This window comes from Labrus bergylta, chromosome 6 (genome assembly GCF_963930695.1).
Source record: "Labrus bergylta chromosome 6, fLabBer1.1, whole genome shotgun sequence".
In the NCBI taxonomy this organism is placed as follows: domain Eukaryota; kingdom Metazoa; phylum Chordata; class Actinopteri; order Labriformes; family Labridae; genus Labrus; species Labrus bergylta.
In genome coordinates this window covers 29,665,892-29,689,766 of record NC_089200.1, presented here as the reverse complement: position 1 = coordinate 29,689,766, position 23,875 = coordinate 29,665,892, and the positions used below count along the sequence as shown (strand labels likewise).

The 23,875-nt window shown below is 40.4% G+C and overlaps 3 protein-coding genes across 3 annotated transcripts in view; 2 read left to right on the top strand and 1 right to left on the bottom strand.

The window, feature by feature from the left end:
- LOC109983321 (protein sel-1 homolog 3) overlaps positions 1–23,875 on the bottom strand; it is a 48,251-nt gene that overhangs the window by 23,524 nt on the left and 852 nt on the right. The window lies entirely within an intron of this gene.
- LOC109982246 (proteasome subunit beta type-11-like) lies at positions 58–4,921 on the top strand. Its single transcript, XM_065956348.1, has one exon. The coding sequence runs from the start codon at positions 77–79 to the stop codon at positions 1,211–1,213; it is 1,137 nt and encodes a 378-aa protein (XP_065812420.1). The 5' UTR covers positions 58–76; the 3' UTR covers positions 1,214–4,921.
- Positions 6,921–23,875, top strand: part of LOC109983295 (cadherin-7) — a 50,976-nt gene continuing 34,021 nt past the window's right edge. Inside the window, exons 1-2 of the mRNA XM_020632928.3 lie at positions 6,921–7,063; positions 14,941–15,736. Of these exons, the coding sequence (XP_020488584.2) occupies positions 15,128–15,736 (609 nt within the window). The 5' untranslated portion in view covers positions 6,921–7,063; positions 14,941–15,127. The remainder of the gene's footprint in view (positions 7,064–14,940; positions 15,737–23,875) is intronic.

The window sequence follows — 23,875 nt, the reverse complement described above, 5'->3', positions numbered from 1 at the left end:
ACGCTGCTAGCAACAACTAGATGGCATGACACACCTTTCACCTTTCTCAGACACAGAACTGATTTTGTCATATTCAATGGCTTTACAGGACTTGTGCAAATGCCGGGACAACTTTCTGGACAGCTTCACCACTTTTGGAAAGAAGACTGGATGTAATTCTGTGATTCCTTTTCCAGACAGAACAAGTTGGTTTAATTTCTATACACCAGTTGCAGGGTACCTCGATGAAAGTCCAATACAGTTTGGGCAGATCAGACCCGTCCAGAACTCCAGTGACATCTTTTCTCAAGACTCCGTCGCACCCTCCCTCTCCTCGCCGACCAACCTTCCCCTATCCTCCTCTCAGTCCGTCCCTCTTCCTTTCCCCATGTCTCACGGCACCACCACCCTGGCTTTCATGTTCCAAGGCGGCGTGCTGGCCGCGGCGGACACTCGTTCCAGCTGCTCGGGGCTCGTTGCGTGCCCGGCGTCCCAGAAGATCCTGCCCATTCACAGCCACTTGGTCGGCACGACCTCGGGCACTTCGGCCGACTGCGCTCTTTGGAAGCGGATTCTGGCTCGGGAGCTGCGGCTCTACCAGCTCCGTCACGGCCGACGGCTTTCCACGAGAGGAGCGGCCAAACTGCTCTCCTACATGCTTCACCCGTTTAAGGGGACCGAGCTGTGTGTGGCAGCAACGCTGTGTGGGTGGGATGGAGGAGAGGACGATGGACGCCGTGACCATGTGGGCGCCAAGATTGATTGTAGAGAGATGAGTGGTCTTGGAAAGCCTGTGGATACAAGTGTTGAAGAGGCGTCTCAGGCAGAGACAAAGACTTCCTCTTCAACAAATCTCAGAAAGTCAGAAAGTTTCTCTGGACCCAGTTTGATCTACGTGTGCAGTGACGGCACTCGCCTGCAGGGAACCCTCTTCTCTGTGGGCTCTGGATCCCCATACGCCTACTCCATTCTGGACCAAGGGGTTCAGTGGGGACTGACGTTGCAGGAGGCCACAGCAGTCGCCAGAGAGGCCGTGTACAGAGCGACGCACAGGGACGCTTACTCAGGAAACTGTGTGGACGTCTATCACATCTCGTCAAAGGGATGGACCCGCAGGAGCAGGGAGGATTTGAAAGAGGAATATTACAGAGAAAAGAGAAGACAAGAGAAGAGGGAGAAACAGGAACGTGACTTTGTCTGTGTAAAAGACTTGAAACAAACAAAAATGGAATGAGAAAAGAAAAGCAAACATCGGGGAGTATTTGAGAGACATGATAGCATTTTTTTTTTGCAGCAGACACTAAATTAATGAACAGGACAAGAATTTGCATCCTCCAGGCGATTCCTCCAATGATTTGAGCATGCATACCATTCCCTCTAATAAACAGCTGATGTTTTTGTTTGCGCTGAGGATAGAATGTATACTCTAACAGCGCTCTGCTGGCTGGCATTTCGATTAAGATGTTAAAACATAATGAATCATTTCAAGTAGGCTGTGTGAGATAATTATAAACCTACTCCTGCAGGGGTTGGACGCACATAAACACAGACAGAAGCAGAAAAAGAAAAGCTTTAATGGTAAAAAAAAAAAACTGAAATGTCTGGAGATTGAGGGTTTTTAATGTACTGCTGCGCATAACGGGGGCTAATTTAGGTGAAGCGATAAACAGTCAGGAGCTGAAAACTTGATTTGTGTCCGCTGTCAGATTTCTGAGGTTTCTTTGACGCTTCGATAAATTAATGAATTTGCTGAACCTGCCTGTTCATTCTGTGTGAGCAGCCTGGTAGTAAATTAAGAACACAAGTCATTCTCGCAGTGACAAAGGCTGCAAAAGGATATGAGGGGCAAGAGGTGTGAAGCTGTTTGCCCTCATCCCCGCTCTCTTTTCTAACCCGAGTTTGGACAGTCTGAGTACAGTGGTGAAACTTTTCAACGGTGAGGAAATGTATCACATTATGGGAGGAAGCTTTTAGCATATCGGTGATGCAACATATCACAATATTTGAGCTGTAGTTTTTAAAACCTGCGCACATATCTTAGGGTCTTCATTATGTTTTGGAATTGCTGTTGTTGATTACTTCAGCTGTCAGTGGTGAAACATGGTGTAAAACGGCCAACCAAGGCCTTTTTCACATGCGCCCCTGAAAATGTCCTGAAATTTCAGATCGGCTGCCCTGAAATCTTTTCAACTTGCCAGATCAGGTCAAAATGCTCCAGCAACACTTGTAGCAAAAAGATCAACTTTATTAACAATTTAGACCGACGCGTTTCGCCTCGTGGCCTTCATCAGGGTCATCAACAAACAGATTAACAAACATCATTTACATAGGGTAGGTACACAATTGAAGGAAAGGTCAGAAAAATTCAAAAAGGTAGGGACAACCAATTAAATGCCTCCACATGTGTTTATCAGCCAATACGGCACATGCCTGGTTTGCCTGATCACACAATCACCTCACAGTGCGGAGACTCTCCCTGTCAGACGGGAGTGGGTGTGGTCTCAGGGGCAGGACATGCTGGTAAAAGTATGCCAGGGAAATGACGGACAAAGCGTCAGAGCAGGACAGTATAATGGCATTTTTTTTTGTATATCCCTAAATGTATGAAAGAGTGGAGAAGAACATACTGGCGAGTACAAAACATGATGAAGCAGTTTCATTACATGCATGAAGGTGGCACATTGCACCATGCATGGCGCACCATGCAGCCCTGACTTCATGCAGATGTTTCACTAGGAGGTTGGCAGGGAAAATCCCATCTTATTTGTGTTCACACAGGCAGCTCATCCCACACATTTCAGGATTTTTTGAATGTGAGAAAACACCAAAAGAGGCTCAAATAGTTATCATAAGGGTCTGAAAACATCTCAGAAAGTAAAGCTACAGAGGATATCTTTTTGTTTTAGACATCATTTTTTTTGTAAATGGAGTCTGGTGGCTGTGAAGAAAGTTATGTAACACAGCTGGTTGTGGTTTTCAAAATAAGTACACCCCATGATAGAAGGTTTCTCTTTGCAGGTATCCTACTCTACAAATAATCATCTAGCCATCAGTGCCAAAAAATGCTCTTTGAGAGGACGCACTTTGATGTGGTCATTTCCTCCCTAAGGACGGTGTTGCAGCCTGCTCGCTGAAACAACCTACTACAGCAGCTCCAAACCTTTTGTCCCTATTAGTCACTTAGATCATAAAATATGTAAAAAGAAGAAAAAAAATACCCCAGCTCTATAAATACTGGAAGAACTCTTTAGGGTTTTATGTGCTTTTTTTTTTATCAAAGAGTGTTTTAAGTGTTTCATGGCTAATGCACTCATGCACATACATGTGCTATTAACTGTATGGAATAAATTAAAGGCATGCTTGCGTGAGGATGCTGAAAACATCTCTAGTGCAACATCAGAGAGCTGAGTGTCTTCTCAAACCTACGCAAGTGCTGCTTTATGACTGACTGCCGCTGAGAGAGTACGAGGGGAAAGCCTCCCATCCTCCCCAAACTCATCCATAATTCCCAGACTCGGAAGTTCATTAATGATAGAATTATTGAGAGAGTAAAAAAACAAAAAACACGAGGAAAGCAGTTCGGTGGTCCAGATTTGAAAAGTAGAAAGCAGGCTTGTCAGTACAAAACAAGTTCTGAGAACAAAAAAAGGAGTGAAATGTGATCTTTATCAAAGTTCTGCAAGAGGAGCTGCGACTCAGTGGGTGTTAGGCCTGCCTTTGCTCACCCTCTTCAAAGCGTATCCTTCAGCTTTTGCTTCTTCTCTTCTCACAGTCAAATTCCAGGTAAGAGCAAAGCAAACTCCAGCAAGTTTTGACCCAAGAAGTGAAATGTCATATCAGTACATCTGTGTTTGTTTTTCATTCCACTAGAAGAACTTTGAAAACGTGACCCAAAGCAGCTAGAAATCTGCCAAATATTGTTTGACAGCCGCGTCTAACAGTTGGAGCCGATAACATTTTTTTAAACTTGTAAATATGTCCCTGAATCGACTCACAGCCTGATGTTTGGATTGATCACAGCTTGACTTTGTTCTGTGCTTGCTCAGTAGGTTTTGTCATTAATAAACCTCCGTATCCAGCTGTGAACAAGGGAGCTGTGGAGTGACCTTGGGATTGCATGTTAGCTTTCTAGTCCTATCAATAAACTGTTTTTATTTGTTTTGTTTTTTTATACGCACCACTTGTTTTAAGGCTCTCGTTTATGAGTCAGAAGGCAGAACTCACAAATGATCAAGAAACAGTGAAGTGCAAAGCAAGGGTGCATTTCTTTTCTTTTCTTTTTTTAAGTTTTAAGATCCTCTGAAGATGTCTTTCTAACTCTGCTGAAACTACTACTTCATCAAAACATCAAATTCTCTTCAAATGATGAATATGCAAAGCATTTCTACGAGACACAAACATGTCTTCTCAAGGTGGCATGAAATGAACTAAGTCAAATCTGAAACTATTGCCTTGATTTATCTGAAGGAAGTCTCATGAAACTCTGATTCCAAACAGCATTTATATAGCTTCACAAGAAGACAAAGTATGACAAGATGCTGGTTTGAACATTCACCCTTCAGTATGTATTAAAAGAAAGAAAACTATGTTTGAAGTTTTTCAGAGACAAATAACTGGATTTAGTTTTATAAATCAGCCCAAAGTAAAGATTTAACGGAAGGCTGAACGGCAGAGGTTAGCATATGTTAAATTGATAATCAGTTTCCATGAAGAAGAAAAAAAACACTGTTCTATCTGTTCAACCCAATGGAAGAAAAATCCAATCAAATTGGGGGTAATTACAGGCATACATTGTAGACATGTTTTTTTAGCTAATGGTGGAATTTCATCTTTTAATGCATCCTTAAGTAGCAGTAATTTTCTGGCCCAGCTTCTGGGTGGAACAACTGGGAAAATGTTAGCGATGATTATGCAGACTGTCTGAATTAAAGAAGATTAAAAAGAAAACAATGGTTTGCTTGAAGGGGAAGATATAGCCAATAAGCAGAACATATTGAAGGGATTTCATTGTACATGATAAAAAATGAGATGATTAAAGAGCAAAGCTGTGATTTTTTTACACATCTAGTTTACAAACTGAGATGACCTTGAATGGTTACTTGTTAGTCTGGGTACTGTGCCTGTGTGGCACTGAGTGGTCACTGTGTATTTTCAAAAATAGCAGCCTTTTAGTGTGGCTATATCTGCACAGAGGAGTTTTAGTGCCAGGAATTATAAAAGAGATGTTTGTTTTTCATGATTTTTTTTCATGAAATGATTGGGTCAATACGGGCCTCACTAATAACTTATTATTGACATTTACATTAATGTCAATATGAGGACTTTTAATACAGAACATCTATTATAAAAAAAACAATGCTAAGGGAGGCTTAGAAGTCATGTCATTACATAATTTGTCCAGCAGAGGGCTCCCTGACGTCATAGTTTATAATACTTTTAGCACTGTCTGCAGCATCACAGGTGAGCAGATGTTGGTTTGCGCTAGAACTAGTTCAAAATAAGGAAAATAATTATTACTGAACAAAATCAAAGCCTGGTTCACTAAGAATGTATTTCAGCCACTAGTTCCAACAAAATATGCATAATGTGTTCCCCCTCTCTGATATTCCAGCACAAACATGCCCAACAGGCTGTCTTGTTGTTTGGTCTTGTCTTGTGTCTGAATGTGGAAAGAAGCTACCTGCACCTTTATTGATGGAGCTTAATTCTGTCAACATAAAGATGTTGAGCCAGGAGGGGAAGCTTTTGTCATGGATGATGTGAACATGTTATAGACTGTTTTTAATGTCATTATACAATGTACAACGAAATTATAAAGCTTCACCCTAAAGTTAAGGATAAAGTACAAATTTCAGTTGTATAGTCTTTATTATAGTCAAAATGTATTAGTCAAATAAGCTGCTGATCAGGTTGATAGGGGTCTATTACACTTATATTGGTACTGGCATTGTTTTCCTATATGCTGTGGCTGATAAGAAAACTTTTTTTTTTACAGAATAAATATACACACACACATGTATACATTGCAATAACAATGTTGAATGCATGGTAGTACTTTTTTCTACAAAACTGAATGTTAAGACTACCTTGTAGCAACTGCAGCACTGTGTGCTCTTCTTTGGCTCTCCTTTCTCTTTGCTGCTGTAACACTGTACATTTCTCTGTGGGATGAATAAAGGTTTATCTTATATTTACTCTCAGCACTGTCTGCAGCATATCAGAGAGAACAGCTGAGCAGAACAAAATGTCAATATATTATTTATTAAAGATATATGTTTAAGAAAGCAGCTTTCTGAACTCCATTACAGTCATATTCGAGTTAATTTGTTCCCCAATCCACATGGAAGGGTCCATTTTCATTCTAGATCAATCAGTCACTTAGGGGGTGCTATAGGTGAACAGTGCCATATTTCTTTTGTCCAGACTTAAAAAACTAAATTCTGGCAGGCTGTGGACAAAATTCTGAAAAATACAGCCAAATGTCAAAAAGGAGAAAACATAGTGGGGAAAAAAAAATCAAAGGAGGGACATTTGTTGTGTACTTATCCCTGGCATTAAAACTGGGCTACTTGTTTGTTCTTGACATTTCAGCTTTGCACTCTTGAGTCTGACTTCACATTAAAACTATAAAACAACTTTGTCCTCTGATTAATTCTTTTTTAAATGTAAGTAAAAAAACACAATCCTCCCCCCTCTTTTTCCTCCCGTGTGCCTGGCACTAAAAAGACTTCCATTCCAAACTAAAATGGTAAATTGTCAGCGTGGCCAGATGCCTGTATGTGTGGTACTCTGTGGTCCCTCTACCGTCAAAAATAGCATGCTTTTATGGTGACTTTCGTCTCTCTGATAGTTAAAGACTAATGGAGAGAGAAGAAGGGAGAGATACACAGAGAGCGAGAGAGAGAGAGAGAGAGAGAGAGAGAGAGAGAGAGAGAGGAAGGAAGAGAGAGAGAGAGAGAGAGAGGCTGAGCGGACACACCAAGATGAGCTCAGATGAACCTCGGCATCCTTTCCCACGTTGGATCATTTCAGCTCCGTTAAACCGGAGAGGCATCACCGGAGCAGCTCTGCAAACATAAACACGGTAAGCTCCATTCTTCTCCCCTAACTCACTTTATTCTAATCCTAACGAATCGCTAGATCATTTTCCCTCCAAAGCCTCTCCAATTTTCACTTCTCGGCTCTTACTTTTGGATGCAAGCTTTAAATGGTGCGTCTGTTTCCAACTGTTTAAAACCTCTCTCCTTCTGCTGCTGTTAAGGTGGAATAATAGCCGGGATATGAGAGACAGGTTTGGGTAAGAAACCCTCCTCTGAGTGTCTGAACTGAGCGCCAAGCTTTGACAGATGGTGCGGATAATAACGCCGAGCTTCCCGGCTCCTTTTCTTGGCTTGTGTGTTTGTGTGTGCGCTCTCACCGGGGGGACTCTTGCGCGCTAAAATGATGATCGGTAAAATGATGATAGGGTCGTCGGAACTCAGCTTGTAGCCGTCAGCAATGTTGTGGGACTGTTCCTTTCATTCTAATAGTTAGCCCAAGTGTGTAAATTACATTAACGTGCATCAAGTAGGTCATTTAGCCGGCTTCCTCTAACAAGACAAGGTCACGCTCCGGGCTGTTTGGTGTATCTGTACTCGATATGCTAATGAGCAGTCCAGATGTGTGTGCGTGTCTGTGGTTGAGTGTGTTTGTGTGTTAGAGAAACCAAAGAGCAACTGCAGAGAGTAATCATGAGACAGCTTTGAGAAATTTAATTATATTCTACAATAGACCTACCATTGTTTCCTTCTGACAGATTCTGATAGACCTAGCCTACTTCCCTATGTTTTCCTGTGAGCTGAAAATATATATTACATACAGTATATATTTTTTTAACAATTTTGTAGAGCTACTGTTAACCCTGTAGGGATTTTATTGTATTACTAGCAGGAAACCAAGCAGTATCCCTCAGAGCATCAAAAATAACGCAAATGCAAAAGTGCATAAACTGTAGTTCCTCAAGTGGCCACTAGAGGCTGGTTTTGAAAGTGAGTCAATCTCATTGAAGCCCCATGCTAAATCTCCAACTTCACAGCAGAATAAAGTTGTCAAAATCTTTCAATACTTCATCATACCATGTGTTTTTTAAACAACACAACCTCTGTATATTTCATGAACAATAGTATTAAAACGGTGGGCCAAAGAGAGGACTGAATCCATCAAAAATTTGCTTGCAAAGTCCAGCACATGGTCCAGATTGCTCAAAAACATTGGCAACATTTCATTTCTGAATATACAATTTTTGATAGCTAAACTAAAAACAAAAAATTACTCAATAGCCTTAATTAATTTAGATACTTTAGTGTAAAAATTCTAAATACTGTGTCTTTAAATCCATTCCCAGTTCATGACAACTCAACAGTTGTGTTTTTAGTTCCTCATTATTCTTTAAATTATCCTTATTCAGGGTCTTGGCTGCTGTGAGTGACAGGTGGGCGATGCTGGCTGTCTGCTTGATGGCATTTAATCCAGTCACTGAGCTTAAACTCAGTAACATTAGTCTATTATAGGAGGCTATAGACAAATTATATTGCTTCCTCAGTGGTTAATTTGACTGTAAAGTATCTAGTTCTTTTTATTGGTAAGTGGAATTCTTATTTAATATTTACTGGATGTAAGCATTGTTCAGCAGGTAATTAGGATTGCTGTTGTTTTAAGTTACTCAGTTCATTCTGTTACCCATTGCTTGTCCCTTACTGCACTTTGGACAACCGTCAAGTCTGCTTCATTCAACAAATATCTAATTCAGTGGGTAACCCAATGGTTAACCAGTTTCTCAACCATACAATTTACAAGTCTTGGGCATAATGTTATGTTGTATGGATTTAATATCATCTAAGGATGGTAACTTCTCGCCCCTAAAAAAACCCAAAGTGGGGATGGGCAAAATGCAAGATTAAAGGCACTGATCAATCCAACGGGTGATCCATTATTTAAACATACCATGGTCCCTTGTCAGTCAAAGTGTGGGGAAAAACACTCTGGGTGCATTCTCAACAAAGTGGACTAATGTATTCCACCATGATAAATAATCAAATTGTAGAGAGTAAGAAAACTCTGTTGTAAAAATCACAGTTAACTTTATGGATAACAAGAGAAACAATTATTCTGTTTTTCACGTTAACCAATCAGTCATTGAGCCTTGGCATTTTATCTATTCTAATTTAAGTTAATTCATTAGACCATTCATAATGATCAAGGACTACAGATTATAAATGGTACATGACAATAACCTGTAAATGATTTACACACAATAATAAATAATCAGAAAATAATCATTTAAACCCTTTGGAAATGACTCCAAACATCTTTTAAATTAAAGTATTGATTTACAAGTTACACATTTAAAAAAAAATAAGTTGTTGTTTTGTGTTTTCAAATATTAATGAGAAAACACTCCTCTGTGACATTTTTCCAGCTCTGACTATTGCTACACTCTGCTACTGCACTGTTGTGGTTTGCTTTTGTCACTGGAAATCTTCTTCTGAGCTCTAAAACAGTAGCTGCCAGATGAAGTCAGTACTACATCCTTGGTGACATGATGGCACTACTTGCTGTGTAGCCGGCTGTTTGCAGAGCAGTAAAGAAGCTAACTGTTTAAAAATACTTAAAAGAGCCCATATTATGCCCTTTTTGGGGTTCGTATATTTAATCTATGTACCTACTAAAGTATGTTCACAATAGCTCTAAAGTTCTAAAAACGTGTCTGTTTTCATGTACTGCCGCTCCATGCACCGGCTCGCTTCTGACTCTCTCTCTAAGGCTCTGAAGTGCCCACGTTCAGAGTCCCCACGTGTGCCAAGTCTGATCTGATTTGTCGGCTCTGCCGTAATTGGTCAGTCGCTCAACCACTTTTGCTCCGAGGAGAGCAAAAACATTAGCACCTTAGCACTACTGTGCTACCGCAGGCTATGGCATATCGTGGGCGTGCTACAGAAGTTAACGGGCATACAACATGAGCTGCTGGGCTTGCCACAACAAGCCAATGGGCTTAGATCAGTGATATCACACTGACAAGACGTCACACTGACAACTTTTTTTTTCGAGGGGGGCTAGAACCGAGCGTTACATGCAGCTAACAGGAGGACATAGGAGAAGCCGTGTTTCCGCAGACTTTGAATTTTTGCACATAGATGTGCCTAAACATGCACAGGACACTTGGAAAACACACTAAAGAGCATATAAAACCAGAAAAAGCATAATATGGGCCCTTTATTACATTATGGGATTGGATTGTTACAGGTTGTATCCATGTTGTTGAGAGTGCGGGGCTGGAGAGGAGTTAGGGCTTGGCAAATGCTGAAATGTCAAAGTTATACTGGTATCCAGTCCATACTTTCACAATTCATATTTAGCTTAAATAAGAGTTTAAACAACTGTGTCATCAGCATATTGAGATTGTCTGAGTGCTGATGGGTGAACAAAGTTATTTAGACTGGTCAAAAACTAGCAGGAGTAACCAAAATTAACCAGGTTTCTTGTCTTAACAATACTTGTAAGCAGTGAAAAATTCTGTATTGCATGAATCAGTGTATGACAAACTCTGAACAAACTAACCATTCATATATAAAAAGGAATTAATTTATAACAATTCACTTAAATGATTAAACCTAAACCAAGACTTATTTGAAAGTCTTTTAGTGCTATATACTACAAAGCCAGGGATTTTCTTTGTGAATTATTGCTTAGAAATATCAGACATGTTTCATCATACATATTTTAAGATTTTCTATAATTTAAATAGGTGTGTTGTAAAAAAAAAAAAAAAATCACCCTCTACAGAAATGTTGTGGATAAATAATCTGGCTAAAAACAGCAAAACCATTTTTGCATCAAGCTGTAAACATGGCAAATTCAGCTGTTTAGTCTGACATATCACTACAGAGCCTAATGGGGATGAACTCACTCATGGAGCCAGCCTCAAGTGGCCACTTGAGGAACTGCAGTTTTGTCACTTCAGTTTTGGTTTAATTTTTTAAAGGTTGTAGATTGGCTAAATTAGAAGCATTTCTGTTCCTGGTTTTGGCATCTAATTTTTGTCAAAGAAGGAATTCTCATTTACAATTACTGACACATTAAAGAGCATCTTAAGCACTGAGGCTTTTTCATATGACAAATAATTACACGCCTGCTCAGCACATTTCTTACACTGCGGTATCACTTAAGGTTAAGCTGTCTGAATGTCAAGCCCTGACTACAATGAGGAGACTGATGTGCTGAGTGCACTGGGCCTCTCCCCACCAGTCTGATTTGGAAAGACTTAAGAGGTTTCCATGTGTGCACTAAGCAGCAGAGAGATGGGGAGCAAGGCAGAGATGTTCAAATGGAGCAGAATCTGTCCATGTCTGAGCCAGCCAGCCTGTCCCCCCTCTCTCCAAATGTACCTCTACCACCATCACCTCCCCCCCCCCCCCCCACCCATTACCTCTCTGCCTCCAACTCACATTCCTCTCTATGTAAAAGGCCTGACATGCACAGGCTATTTTTAATAAAAATGAAATAGCCTTGTTGCAGTGAAGCGACTCGATGCGGAGTGAAGTGAGACTGAAACAGCGATTTGCAATTTAGAGCTATGTCACCACCCATCATTCCTTTCCTGAGCCGGCAACCAGCAAATCGTCCTCACGCTTTCATCCTCTATCCCTGCCTTACATTTCACACATATCTCATAAGCACTCACACTCTAAAGACTTCAAACAACAGTGAATGACATGTTCTGCTGGCAACGAGGTTTTGGAGCGCAAGCTAAGGCAGGCAGAGATGTAAGCCGCGAGAGCTCAGTCTATGCTAATACACAATAGCCGAGGAAGACAAAAGTGTTTTTTGGATGAAGCACTTCTTGTATTTTGTGAGATTTAAGGAGATGCCAAACAGATGCAGATGCTGAACATGGAGCATTACACACAGTATGAGGGGATTGCTGTGATTGGTGTGCAGAAATCAAGGCTGAATTTCTTTAAGAAAAATATATGCAATGAAAATAGATATTTATTAATATTAAATACAACCAAATGCACAAATTGACTTGATTTTAAAGCTTCTTTAGAAGAAAGCTTTTTGAGAAAGTAGGTCAGTATCAGAGTGTATAAGAACATTGGTTTCATTTTCATGTGTCCTTCCTTTCATATGAAGCATATCTTTGTGGCTGTATCTGAAAACGCTTTGGCTCATAGTACAGTGCCATCAAAGGCTTCTGCGTTACTATAGGCTCCCTGTGTGCTTATTTGCATTTAAATTAATCAAAGCACATGGTTCATTGTACATTTATTTAATCACACCACAGAAGAGGCTATGCACTGTGTCATGTACTGTATGTTCTTTAGCCAGCATATTTTATGATAGCAGGACATGCGGGGAAATCTCAAATCTCTCCTTGTAAATCTGAGAGGAATATGTCATGAAAACTTTATAACAAATTCTTTGAAGGCTGCATCCCTGTGTACCCATGACTCATGTACTGTTGCTGTGTGTGTGACAGATAAGGTCTGCATCCATACATGCGCAAAAGGTGGAAACCAGGTGTCAGAAGATTGACTTTGATTGAAGCAGTGGCAGAGTGATGGATGCAGCTGGACAGGAAAACTGGGACTACAAAGTTTCAGTCCCGTTAAGCTGCTGACACTTTTCAGTTCATCATATTTAAAAGATCAATGGCAGCCATCTGACTCAAATACTAACGAAAGTCAGATCATTAAACTTTTGGGAAATGAGGACAAGTCATTGATTAAATTATTTATGAGGCTAATTAATCTCTTAAGGGGGGACTTCTCTCACTATTGGGCATTGAGGCATGAGCAGACCATCTTTAAAAGGGACGACATCAATCACACGATGTCCGGGCAATTGTGTGTGACAGTGAACAGTAAAGTACCTGAGCTCCACCTCAGCGCCGCGCCCGCAGGCAGCAGATTAATTGAAAAATTTTAAGACCACCACTAAAGTCTGTGAGCATGCTGGAGTGATCGATATCACACAACAGCGATGGAAAAAAATATGAACGACAGCATCGGGTATGAAGGGAATTGTGCGTTCTTATCAGCACATAATGTTTCTGTGCAACTCGTGCAGCTACTTTTACTGCAGCCTGCAAGAAGGAAAAGGAAAAGTCACCTCTTGTTAGAAGACAACAATAAGATGTCAAAATCTCTTTGTCTTTCAATCGTGTGTCGCCAAAACTGCAAAACAAGAGAACCAGCTGTAAAATGTCTATGGCCTAAAATAAGCTACACTATTTGACAGAACAGAAAGAAACTGACCATGACATTTCGTAAACAAGTAAAACTACGGCATGTCATAGAGGCAGCAGATGCACTGAAACTAGACTGTCCAAAAGATTGAAAACAAATATTTATTTCTGACTGAATACATGCACTCAAAATCAAATTGGCTTGTTTAAAAAAAATTGAAAAATGAAATTGCAAAGATGTAACAGAATTGTACTTGTGATTTCTTCCCCATAAATAACAGCATTCTCTCTTATTTATAACAGTCTATAGGTAAGCATGATTTTTTTACTGCAGTGGAAGATTGACATCTAGTACATAAAAAAATCATGGTCATTATCAGCTCTTACTCTGAGGAGATAAGATTGATGATATTCTTTGAATACAATTAAGTGACTTTGACGAAGCCGTCAGCAGTCAGAAATAATCTCATAGAATCACAAAGGAATCCAGTGAGAATAATAAACACCTAATGATTGTTAAAGTTCAAGAAATTAGGAAAAAAATAACATTCATAAAGGAATTCGACAAAACCAAATATTTATAAAAAAAAATAAAATCATTGTAATATTTTTGTTATGAAGCTACAAACTTAATAAAAAAGAGATTTTCAAGATCAATAAACGTTATCGTCTACCACATAGTGACAGGAAACTACCTTTGGTTAGAGGCTCAAGTAGCATAAAAACATTCACACCCATTAGACTCACATGAAATCTTATAAAGTTTCATAAAAAAGTTAAAAGCACATCAAAAAGTGTTTCTCTAGCCTGTGATAATAAAGTGGTAATAAAAGAGTTTCTGTACGTTTGCGTAAAGACAAAATATCTGAAAACAGGACGGATTACTTGTCAATTAAAGAAACTTAAAATAAATTGATACTAGATTGGAAGCATATGATGATATCTCATCAAGATCATTAAAGGCCTACTACTTGCGGAGCAGATTTTCAGACCAAAACAAACCCTCTCATTGGACACACCACCGTAATCCCTCAGCTCCCCCCTCCCCTCCTGCCTCCACAGCTCCCTCCCTTTCTGTTTCAACAGCAAATTTCAGTGAGATAAAGAGCAGCAGACAAGCGCTGATACACATCTGAAAACAAGATTCTTCAGTGAAGTGACAACATGTATCTCTAAGGTTTTTCTTTGGTAATATGAGAGGCCTTTTAGGCCTTACAAAGTATTTCCTTCGGTTTGGAAAGTCTGTTGGTTCTGCTTCGGTTGTACTCTTATACCTCCGTTATTACGCCTCACAGAACCCTGAGTGGGCGAGGTTGTCTCCCTCTTCCCCCATGTGGTGAAAGAGTGAAGGGTTGGACAGAGAGGGATTCACACAAAACAACAACATGCATGAAATAAGTTAGAGCCTCTGAGCGAAACTTAAACAAGCTTAAGGAAGTGTTAACACAGACCTGAGAACAAATAAACTCTGAGGGAGTTTGACGTCACTCTCCATTACTCCACAATACATTTTCACTATATTAATATTCAGAATGTCACACATTGTACTTTTAAAAGGGCAAAAAAGTAAAATATATAACAAAAAAAACGTATGTTCATAAAAAAAAAAAAAAACTTTTTTTAAAACGTTAAGTTAAGTTAAGTTATTTCCTCGATTTAACCCTTTCCCTGCATTGAGGCTCTTGCGTTCTACTGAACTCAGTCAACATTGCACCTCTTGTGTCTCCTCCTATCAGGTGATCCCGTGCAGCATGCATCCTACAAGAGAAAATGTTAGAAAAGAAGGCGGAATGAAGACTCACTCTTTGGAGAAGAAACAGAAAAAGGAAGAAGAGACAAAGCATAAGAAGACAAGATGGACCGTCATCTGATAACCTGTTCATCAGTTTTTTCTTGGAGAGTAACTGATCAGTCATTTTAGCCATGGCACCACATATTGTGCTTCTTCTTCTTTTGTTTTTCAAAGAGGATAGAAATGGTGCCGTGCTAGCTAATGGTGTTTTGGAAGAAGAGCAGGATTTACCAGTGACATCAAGTAGAACACAAGCTTTACCTCGTCTGGAGAACTTTTCTGGAAGTTTGGAAGAACTGGCAAGCCCTCAAAATGTGGCTTTTAGACTTAATGACAGGAAACGTAATGATTCTGACATTAGGGACAACATAAGGAGGCAAACAGTCATGCTGAAACACCCTGAATCTGCTGCCAAATCCATAAAACCTAAACATAGCCGTGAACTCGCTCTGAACCGCCAGAAAAGAAGCAATTTGACTAATGGAGAGCTTGATGGTGTAATTAATGCTCCCAGTCATGATGAGACGAACGCTCTTCAGACTGAGACACACTCGGAGGCAGGTGTGGATGAAGTTGTGCCTGAGAGGACAGAAAGAGGGTCTAACTGGGTCACGGGGGATGAGGACGGTCGGCCGGAGCTTCAGGCGGAGCCTCGCTCTCGCCACAGGAGGAGCTGGCTCTGGAACCAGTTCTTTGTGATCGAGGAGTACAGAGGGCCTGAGCCAGTACTCATCGGACGGGTGAGTTTTAACACAACCTGTGATTACATGCACATGATTAGATGGAATTTAATATGGGCCATTTGGAGCGATACAAGTATATTTGAAGAATATCAAACCTCCACAGATCAAGTATACTTTTCACAAATCTTAATTATTAACCTTGTTTGTAGTTCAACGTGTTGTCTCTCTTTCATAAAACATCAAGCTCATTTAAATGTTGAAGGAGGTTGTCTCTACTTGACAGCTTGGTCTAAAAGATTGGACAGCTTGGTCTGTAAAAGCAGTCGAGTAAGAAAAGGATTTAATTATTTTTTATGGGAAAAGGGAAGCGACGTTAGCAACTCCACATGCAAGGTTAAATATTTGATAAGCTTAAAGTTGAAATAATTTGATTTATATACTTAGTTGTACCATGTCTCCACACAGTGAGAAGGTTACTGGTTCAATCCTGACTGGGGTCTTTCTGTGCGGACTTTGCATGTTCTCCTGAGCACTCGTTGGTTCAACAGACTGTATAAAACATGGACATAGTCTCAGTGATGTCACCTGTTGGTTTCTGAAGAGGCGTTATGAAGCACAATGATGGTGGTTGCAATATTTGCTATCACCGTCCTAACTTGGATTAATTTAGAAACAAGCAAAATGGAGTGAAGGCCTCAGCAAACAGCCTAAGCACACAACCTGTAAGTCAACTCAGCAATGCCCCAAATTATTACATTTATGAATAACAGTTTTAAACGAAAAAGGAAATGAGGGATTGATACCAAATCCGGTTAAAAAAAAATATTGCCCCTTTGTTTTCTGGACATGTAAACGTGAGACCTAAAGGAGATTGCTTGGCCTTCATTTTGAGACAGCTTCAAGTGGACACTTGAGGAACTGCATTTTCTGGAGGTTGCTGCTTCGTTGTATCTCTTGGGATACTCCTGCTTCCTCCCACGGCATGAAAACATGTTTGTTAAATTAATTATCCATACAATAAGTGTGGGGGGGAATGATCGTCTGTCTTTATTAGTCAGCCCTGACATTGACTGGACAAACTTGTGTGTGCTCGCATGAAGCTGAGTTAACTTATAGTTTAACTTGTCAAACATTAGACCACTGCTCATTTTGGTTTGGCTTAAGCCCGCTGTACACTGTATGACTTTATAACACTTGTGACAGCTCACACACGCACTAAAGCTCATGATTTATGTGCTCACACAACATGACTTGGGTGTTGGGCACGTTGTGAGAGCTCACATTTCTTTGTCACTCTTCAGACCCGCTAGGAATAGGAACTATAGGAACTTCTTTTGCAGTGAAAAATGTAATTGAAACAGTACAAGAAGAGAACAAACTGAGAAAGTCAAGCCATACAATGTCGAACTAATGAGGCAGAGCTTCTGCACCAAAAAAAATAATTTAATTGGCTACCTTGCTGATAGTGAGCTACACAGCCAAGACACCATTTACATTAATGAAGTTCCTTTGATAAAACAAGTCGCCCCAAGAAAAAGTGCACATTTTTCACATTGTTGAATCATTTTCAAGTCTTGTCTTTGCATAAATATGCACAACACAACACTACCAGTACTAATACTGAAACTCGATATACTAAAAGGAACAATATTGAGCTGAGAAAATTATTGTTAAAAATAACAGTTTTTAAGGTCTGAACCTTTATAACTGCTGTAAATTAATCGTACTATAGTGGTGTTATCAGCTCACTCTCACCCGGGTGGGAGAGAAAAATATGCTGCTCTCAACCCGTAAAAGCATGTGTTAATCCACCACTTGAACCGTGCCTGACCTGCAAACCACCTACTTTTTCTATATATTAGTGTTCTTGTCAGCGTGGAGCTCCACAGTGCTCTCGGAGGAGCTGGCATCTGCTGGGAGAGAGCAGTCAGAGTGCTTTCTGTCTCTGCTACAGCCTCCCACTGTAGCAGCAGCATGCAGGCTAAACAAACACAAAATGTTTAACTTGGCCCGCCAACACATTGCCCTCAGTGCTTGATCACGGTCTGTGAAATCAATTAAAGGTCCAGCCGGAGCAAACGCCTCGCAATGTCAGCGCCACCTGGGGAAACTATTGTTATCATTTACCATCTTGCAGTTGATCAATTTAGCATTCCTTTTATTTATTTCCAGATGAGCTAGACTAATGTTGCCTCGCTAACTTAAAACGTAGCTTATTGATCGACTATTTAGAGCATCAGCACCACACTAAAAGCTGGTCCATTTTGCTGCACGTCTATTGTCTGTCTAAATATCAAGCAAAAATTAATCAAAAGTCAGGAAGGAATGTTCTATTGATATGATTATTATTTCATGGTATTGTACAGTCTTGAACTTTTGCATTACTATACTATTTCTTCTATATTGTTTTATACTTCCTTGCTTCAACGCAGCCCTTATGGTTCCATTTTTATCCCCCACACTGTAAAATCTGAAAGTGCTTTCACACTTGCATAAACTCCTGAAAATCTCTTGAAGCTTACAAGCTGAGCTGCATGTGTGAATGCAAACAGACACATTTTTCACTCTCATCTCGAGAAAGGGAGAGGGGGTGGTGAAGTTTGTTCCCTGGGATTAATGCACAAGAGATAGATTGCATGCGTGCGAACCATTGTGATCTCCGTGCACTTAATTAAACTGCATTGTGTTTTATGTTCTCCAGTATGTTATTCTCCGCTGTTTTGTTGATGATGTGATTTCTTTGAACTACAAGTAGCTTGGATACGAAGGCAAATATTCTCATCATGGCATCGTATAGCCGACTCTGTTGCTTTGTCCACCACTTTAGTGTCATCCTGAATATCTGAAAACAGCTTTAGCAAGATTATTTGTTGAATTTCTAGTCAAAAATATCTCATTACAAATAATGGAAGCTACATTAACCAGATAAACATTTTACTTAAAGATAAAAAAAAATAAGGCCTGAATTGCTGGTAATAAGCAAAATGATCCACCAATGCAGAAAGCAAATGTTACTTGTGGAGTGTCTTCAGCTGCGATGTTTGCATCTTAATTAGTTTACATCTTATTTCAACACACTAGCTGCAGCAATGCTGCTTGCTTGATTGGCAGATGTTTTTACTTATAATTAATTCAACCCTTATTTTGTACCTTAAAATGAGATATTCTTCTAGACTTAACACAAGTGTTTTCAGATATTTTGACTAGAAACTAGACAAATACACTTGCTAAGATTTGAGTTTTGGTGGTGCAAGTTTCCCAGAAGCATTGTAAACGAGAGCTCTCCCTAAATGTGTTTGCTGAGTATTCAAATAAATAAATGATGATGACGATGATAGTGTGCACACCAGAGCGCTTTAAGCTCTCATCGTAGAGCGCGGCCTTGATTAAAATATTTCTCTCTCTCTGTGACCACTCTGGGCTCAATACTTAAAGACCAAATACAGGAAGACCAATTCTTCATTTCACTAAAATAATATTCTATGTGCCTTCAGAATATCTCTGAATATCCCATGGACTGAGGCATGGGTATGACTCAATCTAATGGCAGTGTTGGTACACACTTGTCATGTCGTATACTTGACTTTTTACTGTCGCCACACCAGCAACCTCACACTGCTGTCAGTGTGGAAACATGAAAAGTGCCTGAGATGATTTAATCCACTGCACACCTGAACCACTCGGGTCCTGGGGGGTTTTACTTGTAGCATTTCACAGTCAGGCGCTTGCCGCTAATGCAGCCGCTGGCAGCTACAGCACACTCGGAGTGGGATTATATCAGCTGTAACGCTAACAGGGAACGCTGCCAGCCACTTTGTAGCTAGCAGTATACTTTATAGTGACAGTCTAGATTGGATTCTTACCAGTGCAGTATACACCTCATAAATGTTTAATCTCCCTCTCTGGTTGTTATTGATACAGTCAGGGAGGGGTGTTAAAGCAATCAGTAGACACACGAGACCGCTCGTTCCTCTGCATGCACACTCTTGATGTTGATATTCTTGCAATAAAGCTTCTCTGCATTCGGGGGTGGGGGGGGGGGGGTGGTTAAAAGCACAATTTCTCTCAGAGGGGGCTCCATTTTTTTTGCCACAAATGGAGACGATCATGTCAAAGTATTTTCCAGTGCATGGTTTTGAGGTTAGTTATCAGCAGTTCAAATCACAGGTGCTTCAAAAAAGGAAGAATTTATCTGCCAAAGAAAGCAGATATAAACCCAGAGGTGGATGTACCGCATGAGTGAGAGGAAGGGGGGGGGGAAATGGAGATTACATACAGAGTTGCAGAAAAAGTGACAAAAGAATTGGAGAAGACAATTTCTTCTTTTCCAGCTTTGTTTGCACAGGGTGGATAAATTTTCTTCCCCACTGTGAGAGAGTTTTTCCACGCTGACTGAAGCACAGCAGGACTGAGCCGCAATTAGGCGGTGAGGAGAGGAGGATGGAGTGATGGTGGGGGGGCAAAGAGCAGGAGGGGCTGCGCAAGAGGCACCGACAGAGACGTCTCTGGTGGTGAAGTGTGGGATCAGAATCAAGGCAAGCTTTAAGGAAGAAAGGAAGGAGAGGGATGTGGGTGTTGGGATGAATAAAAAAAACCCTGAGTCTCTTATCTAGCAATTTGTAGGGTATGCTATCATGAGTTTCTATAATCCCCAACTTTATCCTCCAAGACATACACACAATCACACACACACCAAACACTCTCACACACACTTATCTTATATTTCCTCGCGGTCTGTGTGTGCATGCTGTGCATAATGTTTTAAATGTTCTTAACACGCATTATTCAGGAATGTATAGATACGTAATGTAAGCATCTGGCAGGGATCCTCTGGAAATTTAAATTACATGTATAAATGTAAACATGATATTAAAGTTGAGTCTCATTAAGCATCCTTGAAAATGTGAGTGAGAATAAATGTTCAGAACTGTGAGGGAACTAAACATCTAGTTTTTGTTTTGCAACTGTTTCCCATTGTGTTGGCATGGACGATCACAATTTGATTGACAGCTCCACACATAACAATGGCGTATGTGACAATCTGAGTGGTCCGTCCGAAACAATATGTAGGCTATGTGTTGTCTGGATCAGAACAAGAGGAGGGAGCTGAAACTCTGCTGTCTGTTTCAATCGGCTGAATCTGGACTGTGATATAGAAAATGTTTTGCCATCAAGTCAAGCAGTTTGCATGTATGCTAGCAGTGTATGCTAACTGAGCTCCACTGTTAGCTCTCAACACTATGAGTGCAATGCAAAATGATGCCTTTGCAGTGTAAGCTAGTGCATTATTTTAACAGAACTACACTCCCCCCATGCCTACACATTTCCTGCTGCTAATATATGAACTTCGGCCCAACTAAATTTCTGCAGGAAAAAAATGGAAACTGCAGTTATCACTCAACATCTTAATCTGTCATTCACATCCATCTCAATCTGTGAATGAAACTAAAGCTCGGTAGAAAAAGCAATACAGCGCTAAATGTCAAAGAATTATTGCTTTTAAGTAAGGGAAGTTAGTGTCAGCTCATTTGTGAGCTGTAAACATATAGCAGCATGTTTGATTTATACGACTGGAGATTGGGGAGACTGAGACTCTAATGGGAGCAGTGAAATAATCACATTGACACCACACACACTTCCAAATTATTTGGACAAATAATAGTTTACAACAGGCCTAAAATCGTTCCGAGCCTTCCCCCCGATCGTTGAGGGGGGGCTGCTCCGTTCAGCAGTGCGTGTTCAGATGTGAGGCTCAAAATCGGGCCTAAAAACAATGTATAGTGTGTTACCAGCTTAAAATAGATGGTGTTGTTTTTAGTCTGTCGACATTGCACTGGGACCCTTTGGACTTTGCAGTTGTTCAATCTTTAAAATTACAAAATAATGATCTGGTTATTTCAGAAAAACAGCAGATTTACATTTTCCCTTTTTGAATGCAATAGGCCTCAGTATATAACAGAGTTTATGCGGCATGATTTGTACTAACTAAATGATTTTAACATTGCTGTCTCTCTCTCTCTCTCTCATTAGGTCAGTTTGTAGCGGTAATGCTTAAGTCAGTCTATAACTAGCCAACTGTACGACTGACCGGATGTTGTTTTCATGTTTGGATAATAAATGGCGGCACAATCAGGCTCCCCGCTTAGAGTCATAGAATTGACAGAAAAATGTTCACAGAGCTTAAAGAATGAAGTTATAGATTGAAACGTCCCCTGATGTACATGAGACCCTGACAGCACTAGCATAGCTACGAGGTTGTTGTAGGTTTAGGTTTAACATACTATTGGCTTTAAAAACTTAATTTCTGCTCATTCATGAAAAAGTAAGAAGGCTGTTATACTTCAACGACCCTCTAAAAATCCACTTATTGGAACAGTCTAACCCACCTGTACTACTGTTATCAAGACACCTCTAGAAACGTCCTCAGACTTAACCATGAGAACACAAATGATCCTGTTCACCCAATCCAATCTTAGACCTCTACTTCATAACAGTTAGCCAAATGAAGGTTCTTGTTGTCATGGCCAAGTAAAGTAGGTTGTTTTAGTCATGTTTCTATCAATGTAGGTTAATTACAAAAGCAAAATCCTTCTTATTCTTTGAGGTTTTAGACCCATAAGACTCTCTATTACATAATTAGGAGGCTATTGTGGGTTTAGGTTTCCAGAGGATTTAATTCAGTACATTTCATCATGTCTGCAATTAAATACCTCCGCTGTGAAAACTAATGTCAAGTAACGGATGGGAATGGTGTCATAAAAAGTTATTTGAAATTGCTGTGTAAACATTGCTGCTGAGTTTGTTATTTTTGTAAAGAAGTGGAAGGCTTTAGTTCTCCTGAGTATCTCGGGTCCACAGCGGAGGTTGTGAGTAAGCCGCGTGGATTATGAGCATGTGCAGATGCGCCTTGAGGGCAGAGAGATGTGAAGGTTCCTGGTCAGAAAGCTCAGCGATGACGGCTGAGTAATCTCTTTAGCTTTCTATTTCTGTGTGTGTGTGTGTTTGGCCTTTTACCTATCGAGCCCACACTAATATCCTCTCTGCCATTAAATACCAAAGACGTGTCTGCTGCACCAGAGAGGAAAACAGATAGTCGACCAAGGAAGAGAGAGAGAGAGAGAGAGGAAGGGGGGGGGGGGGGGGGGGGGGGGGTGGTTAGAGATGTGAGCAGATGGGCGTTCTGTTTGAGCGAGGTAACTTGATGAAAAGAGAGAGAGTGGAAAAAGAGCTGGTTTAAGAGGTACAAGGAAGTCAGGCAGATGGATTTACGAGATGAGAGAAGGAAAGGACAGATGGAGAGAAGAGATGGAAAAGATTTACAGATGGATAAGATAGCCGTGTTAGCAGAAATGCTCCATGAACATACATGTAGGACATTCTGCAGGGCCATGGTCCACATTGATGTGCTGCTGCCCTGAACAAACCCCTCATGGCACGTCTGGTCCAGTGACTTAATTAGCTGAATGCATCAGTACTCATCCTGGTCCCATATGGATCCTCCACACCTGGTGCCGTTCATTTCAAAATTCACCGAGCACGGCCAGCCTCGACATAAATCATCCTTTTCACACTGTCATGTTTGCATTTCTCGCCAGACAAATAGATGAGTGTTAATGAGTGAGACCTGCATCAGCACAGAGAGTGTTAGCCTGAAGGTGTTACACTGATTTACTCTGTGTGTGTGTTTGTCGTCCTGACGGCAGAGTAAAGGAAGAATCTGAGGGATGAACTAGTAAGCAAGTTGGACATGTTTCTGTGCAGTAATTAAAAAACTCCAGTTAGAGATAACATCATCACAAAAGTTGTTCTGAACTTCATTTGGTAACAAGGTTTTCTGCTCCGGGAAAACTTTCATAAAGCTGCCATTTGTCACGATACTTGAGTCTGCATCCACACAAAGAAGAAATGACACCGAGCCTCCTTCTTAAGTCAGTCTGTTCTAAACTAAAACCAACATCTTTTAGCAGCTGTAACCTTCAGTCTCATGAACACATTTTTTTATTCCCTCGTACTCGCTCGGTTTTTTGTTAAAAGTTCTTTTAATTCTCACTCTCTCATCTCTGCCTGAGCGACAGGGTCAACATAAACTAGATAGTTGTTTTATTCGGTAACCATATTTTCAGGGACCTTAATTGTAGGAGCTCATTGTACAACAGATTACTCATCAGTGCACCTTTCAACAAGATGGAAAGCGCT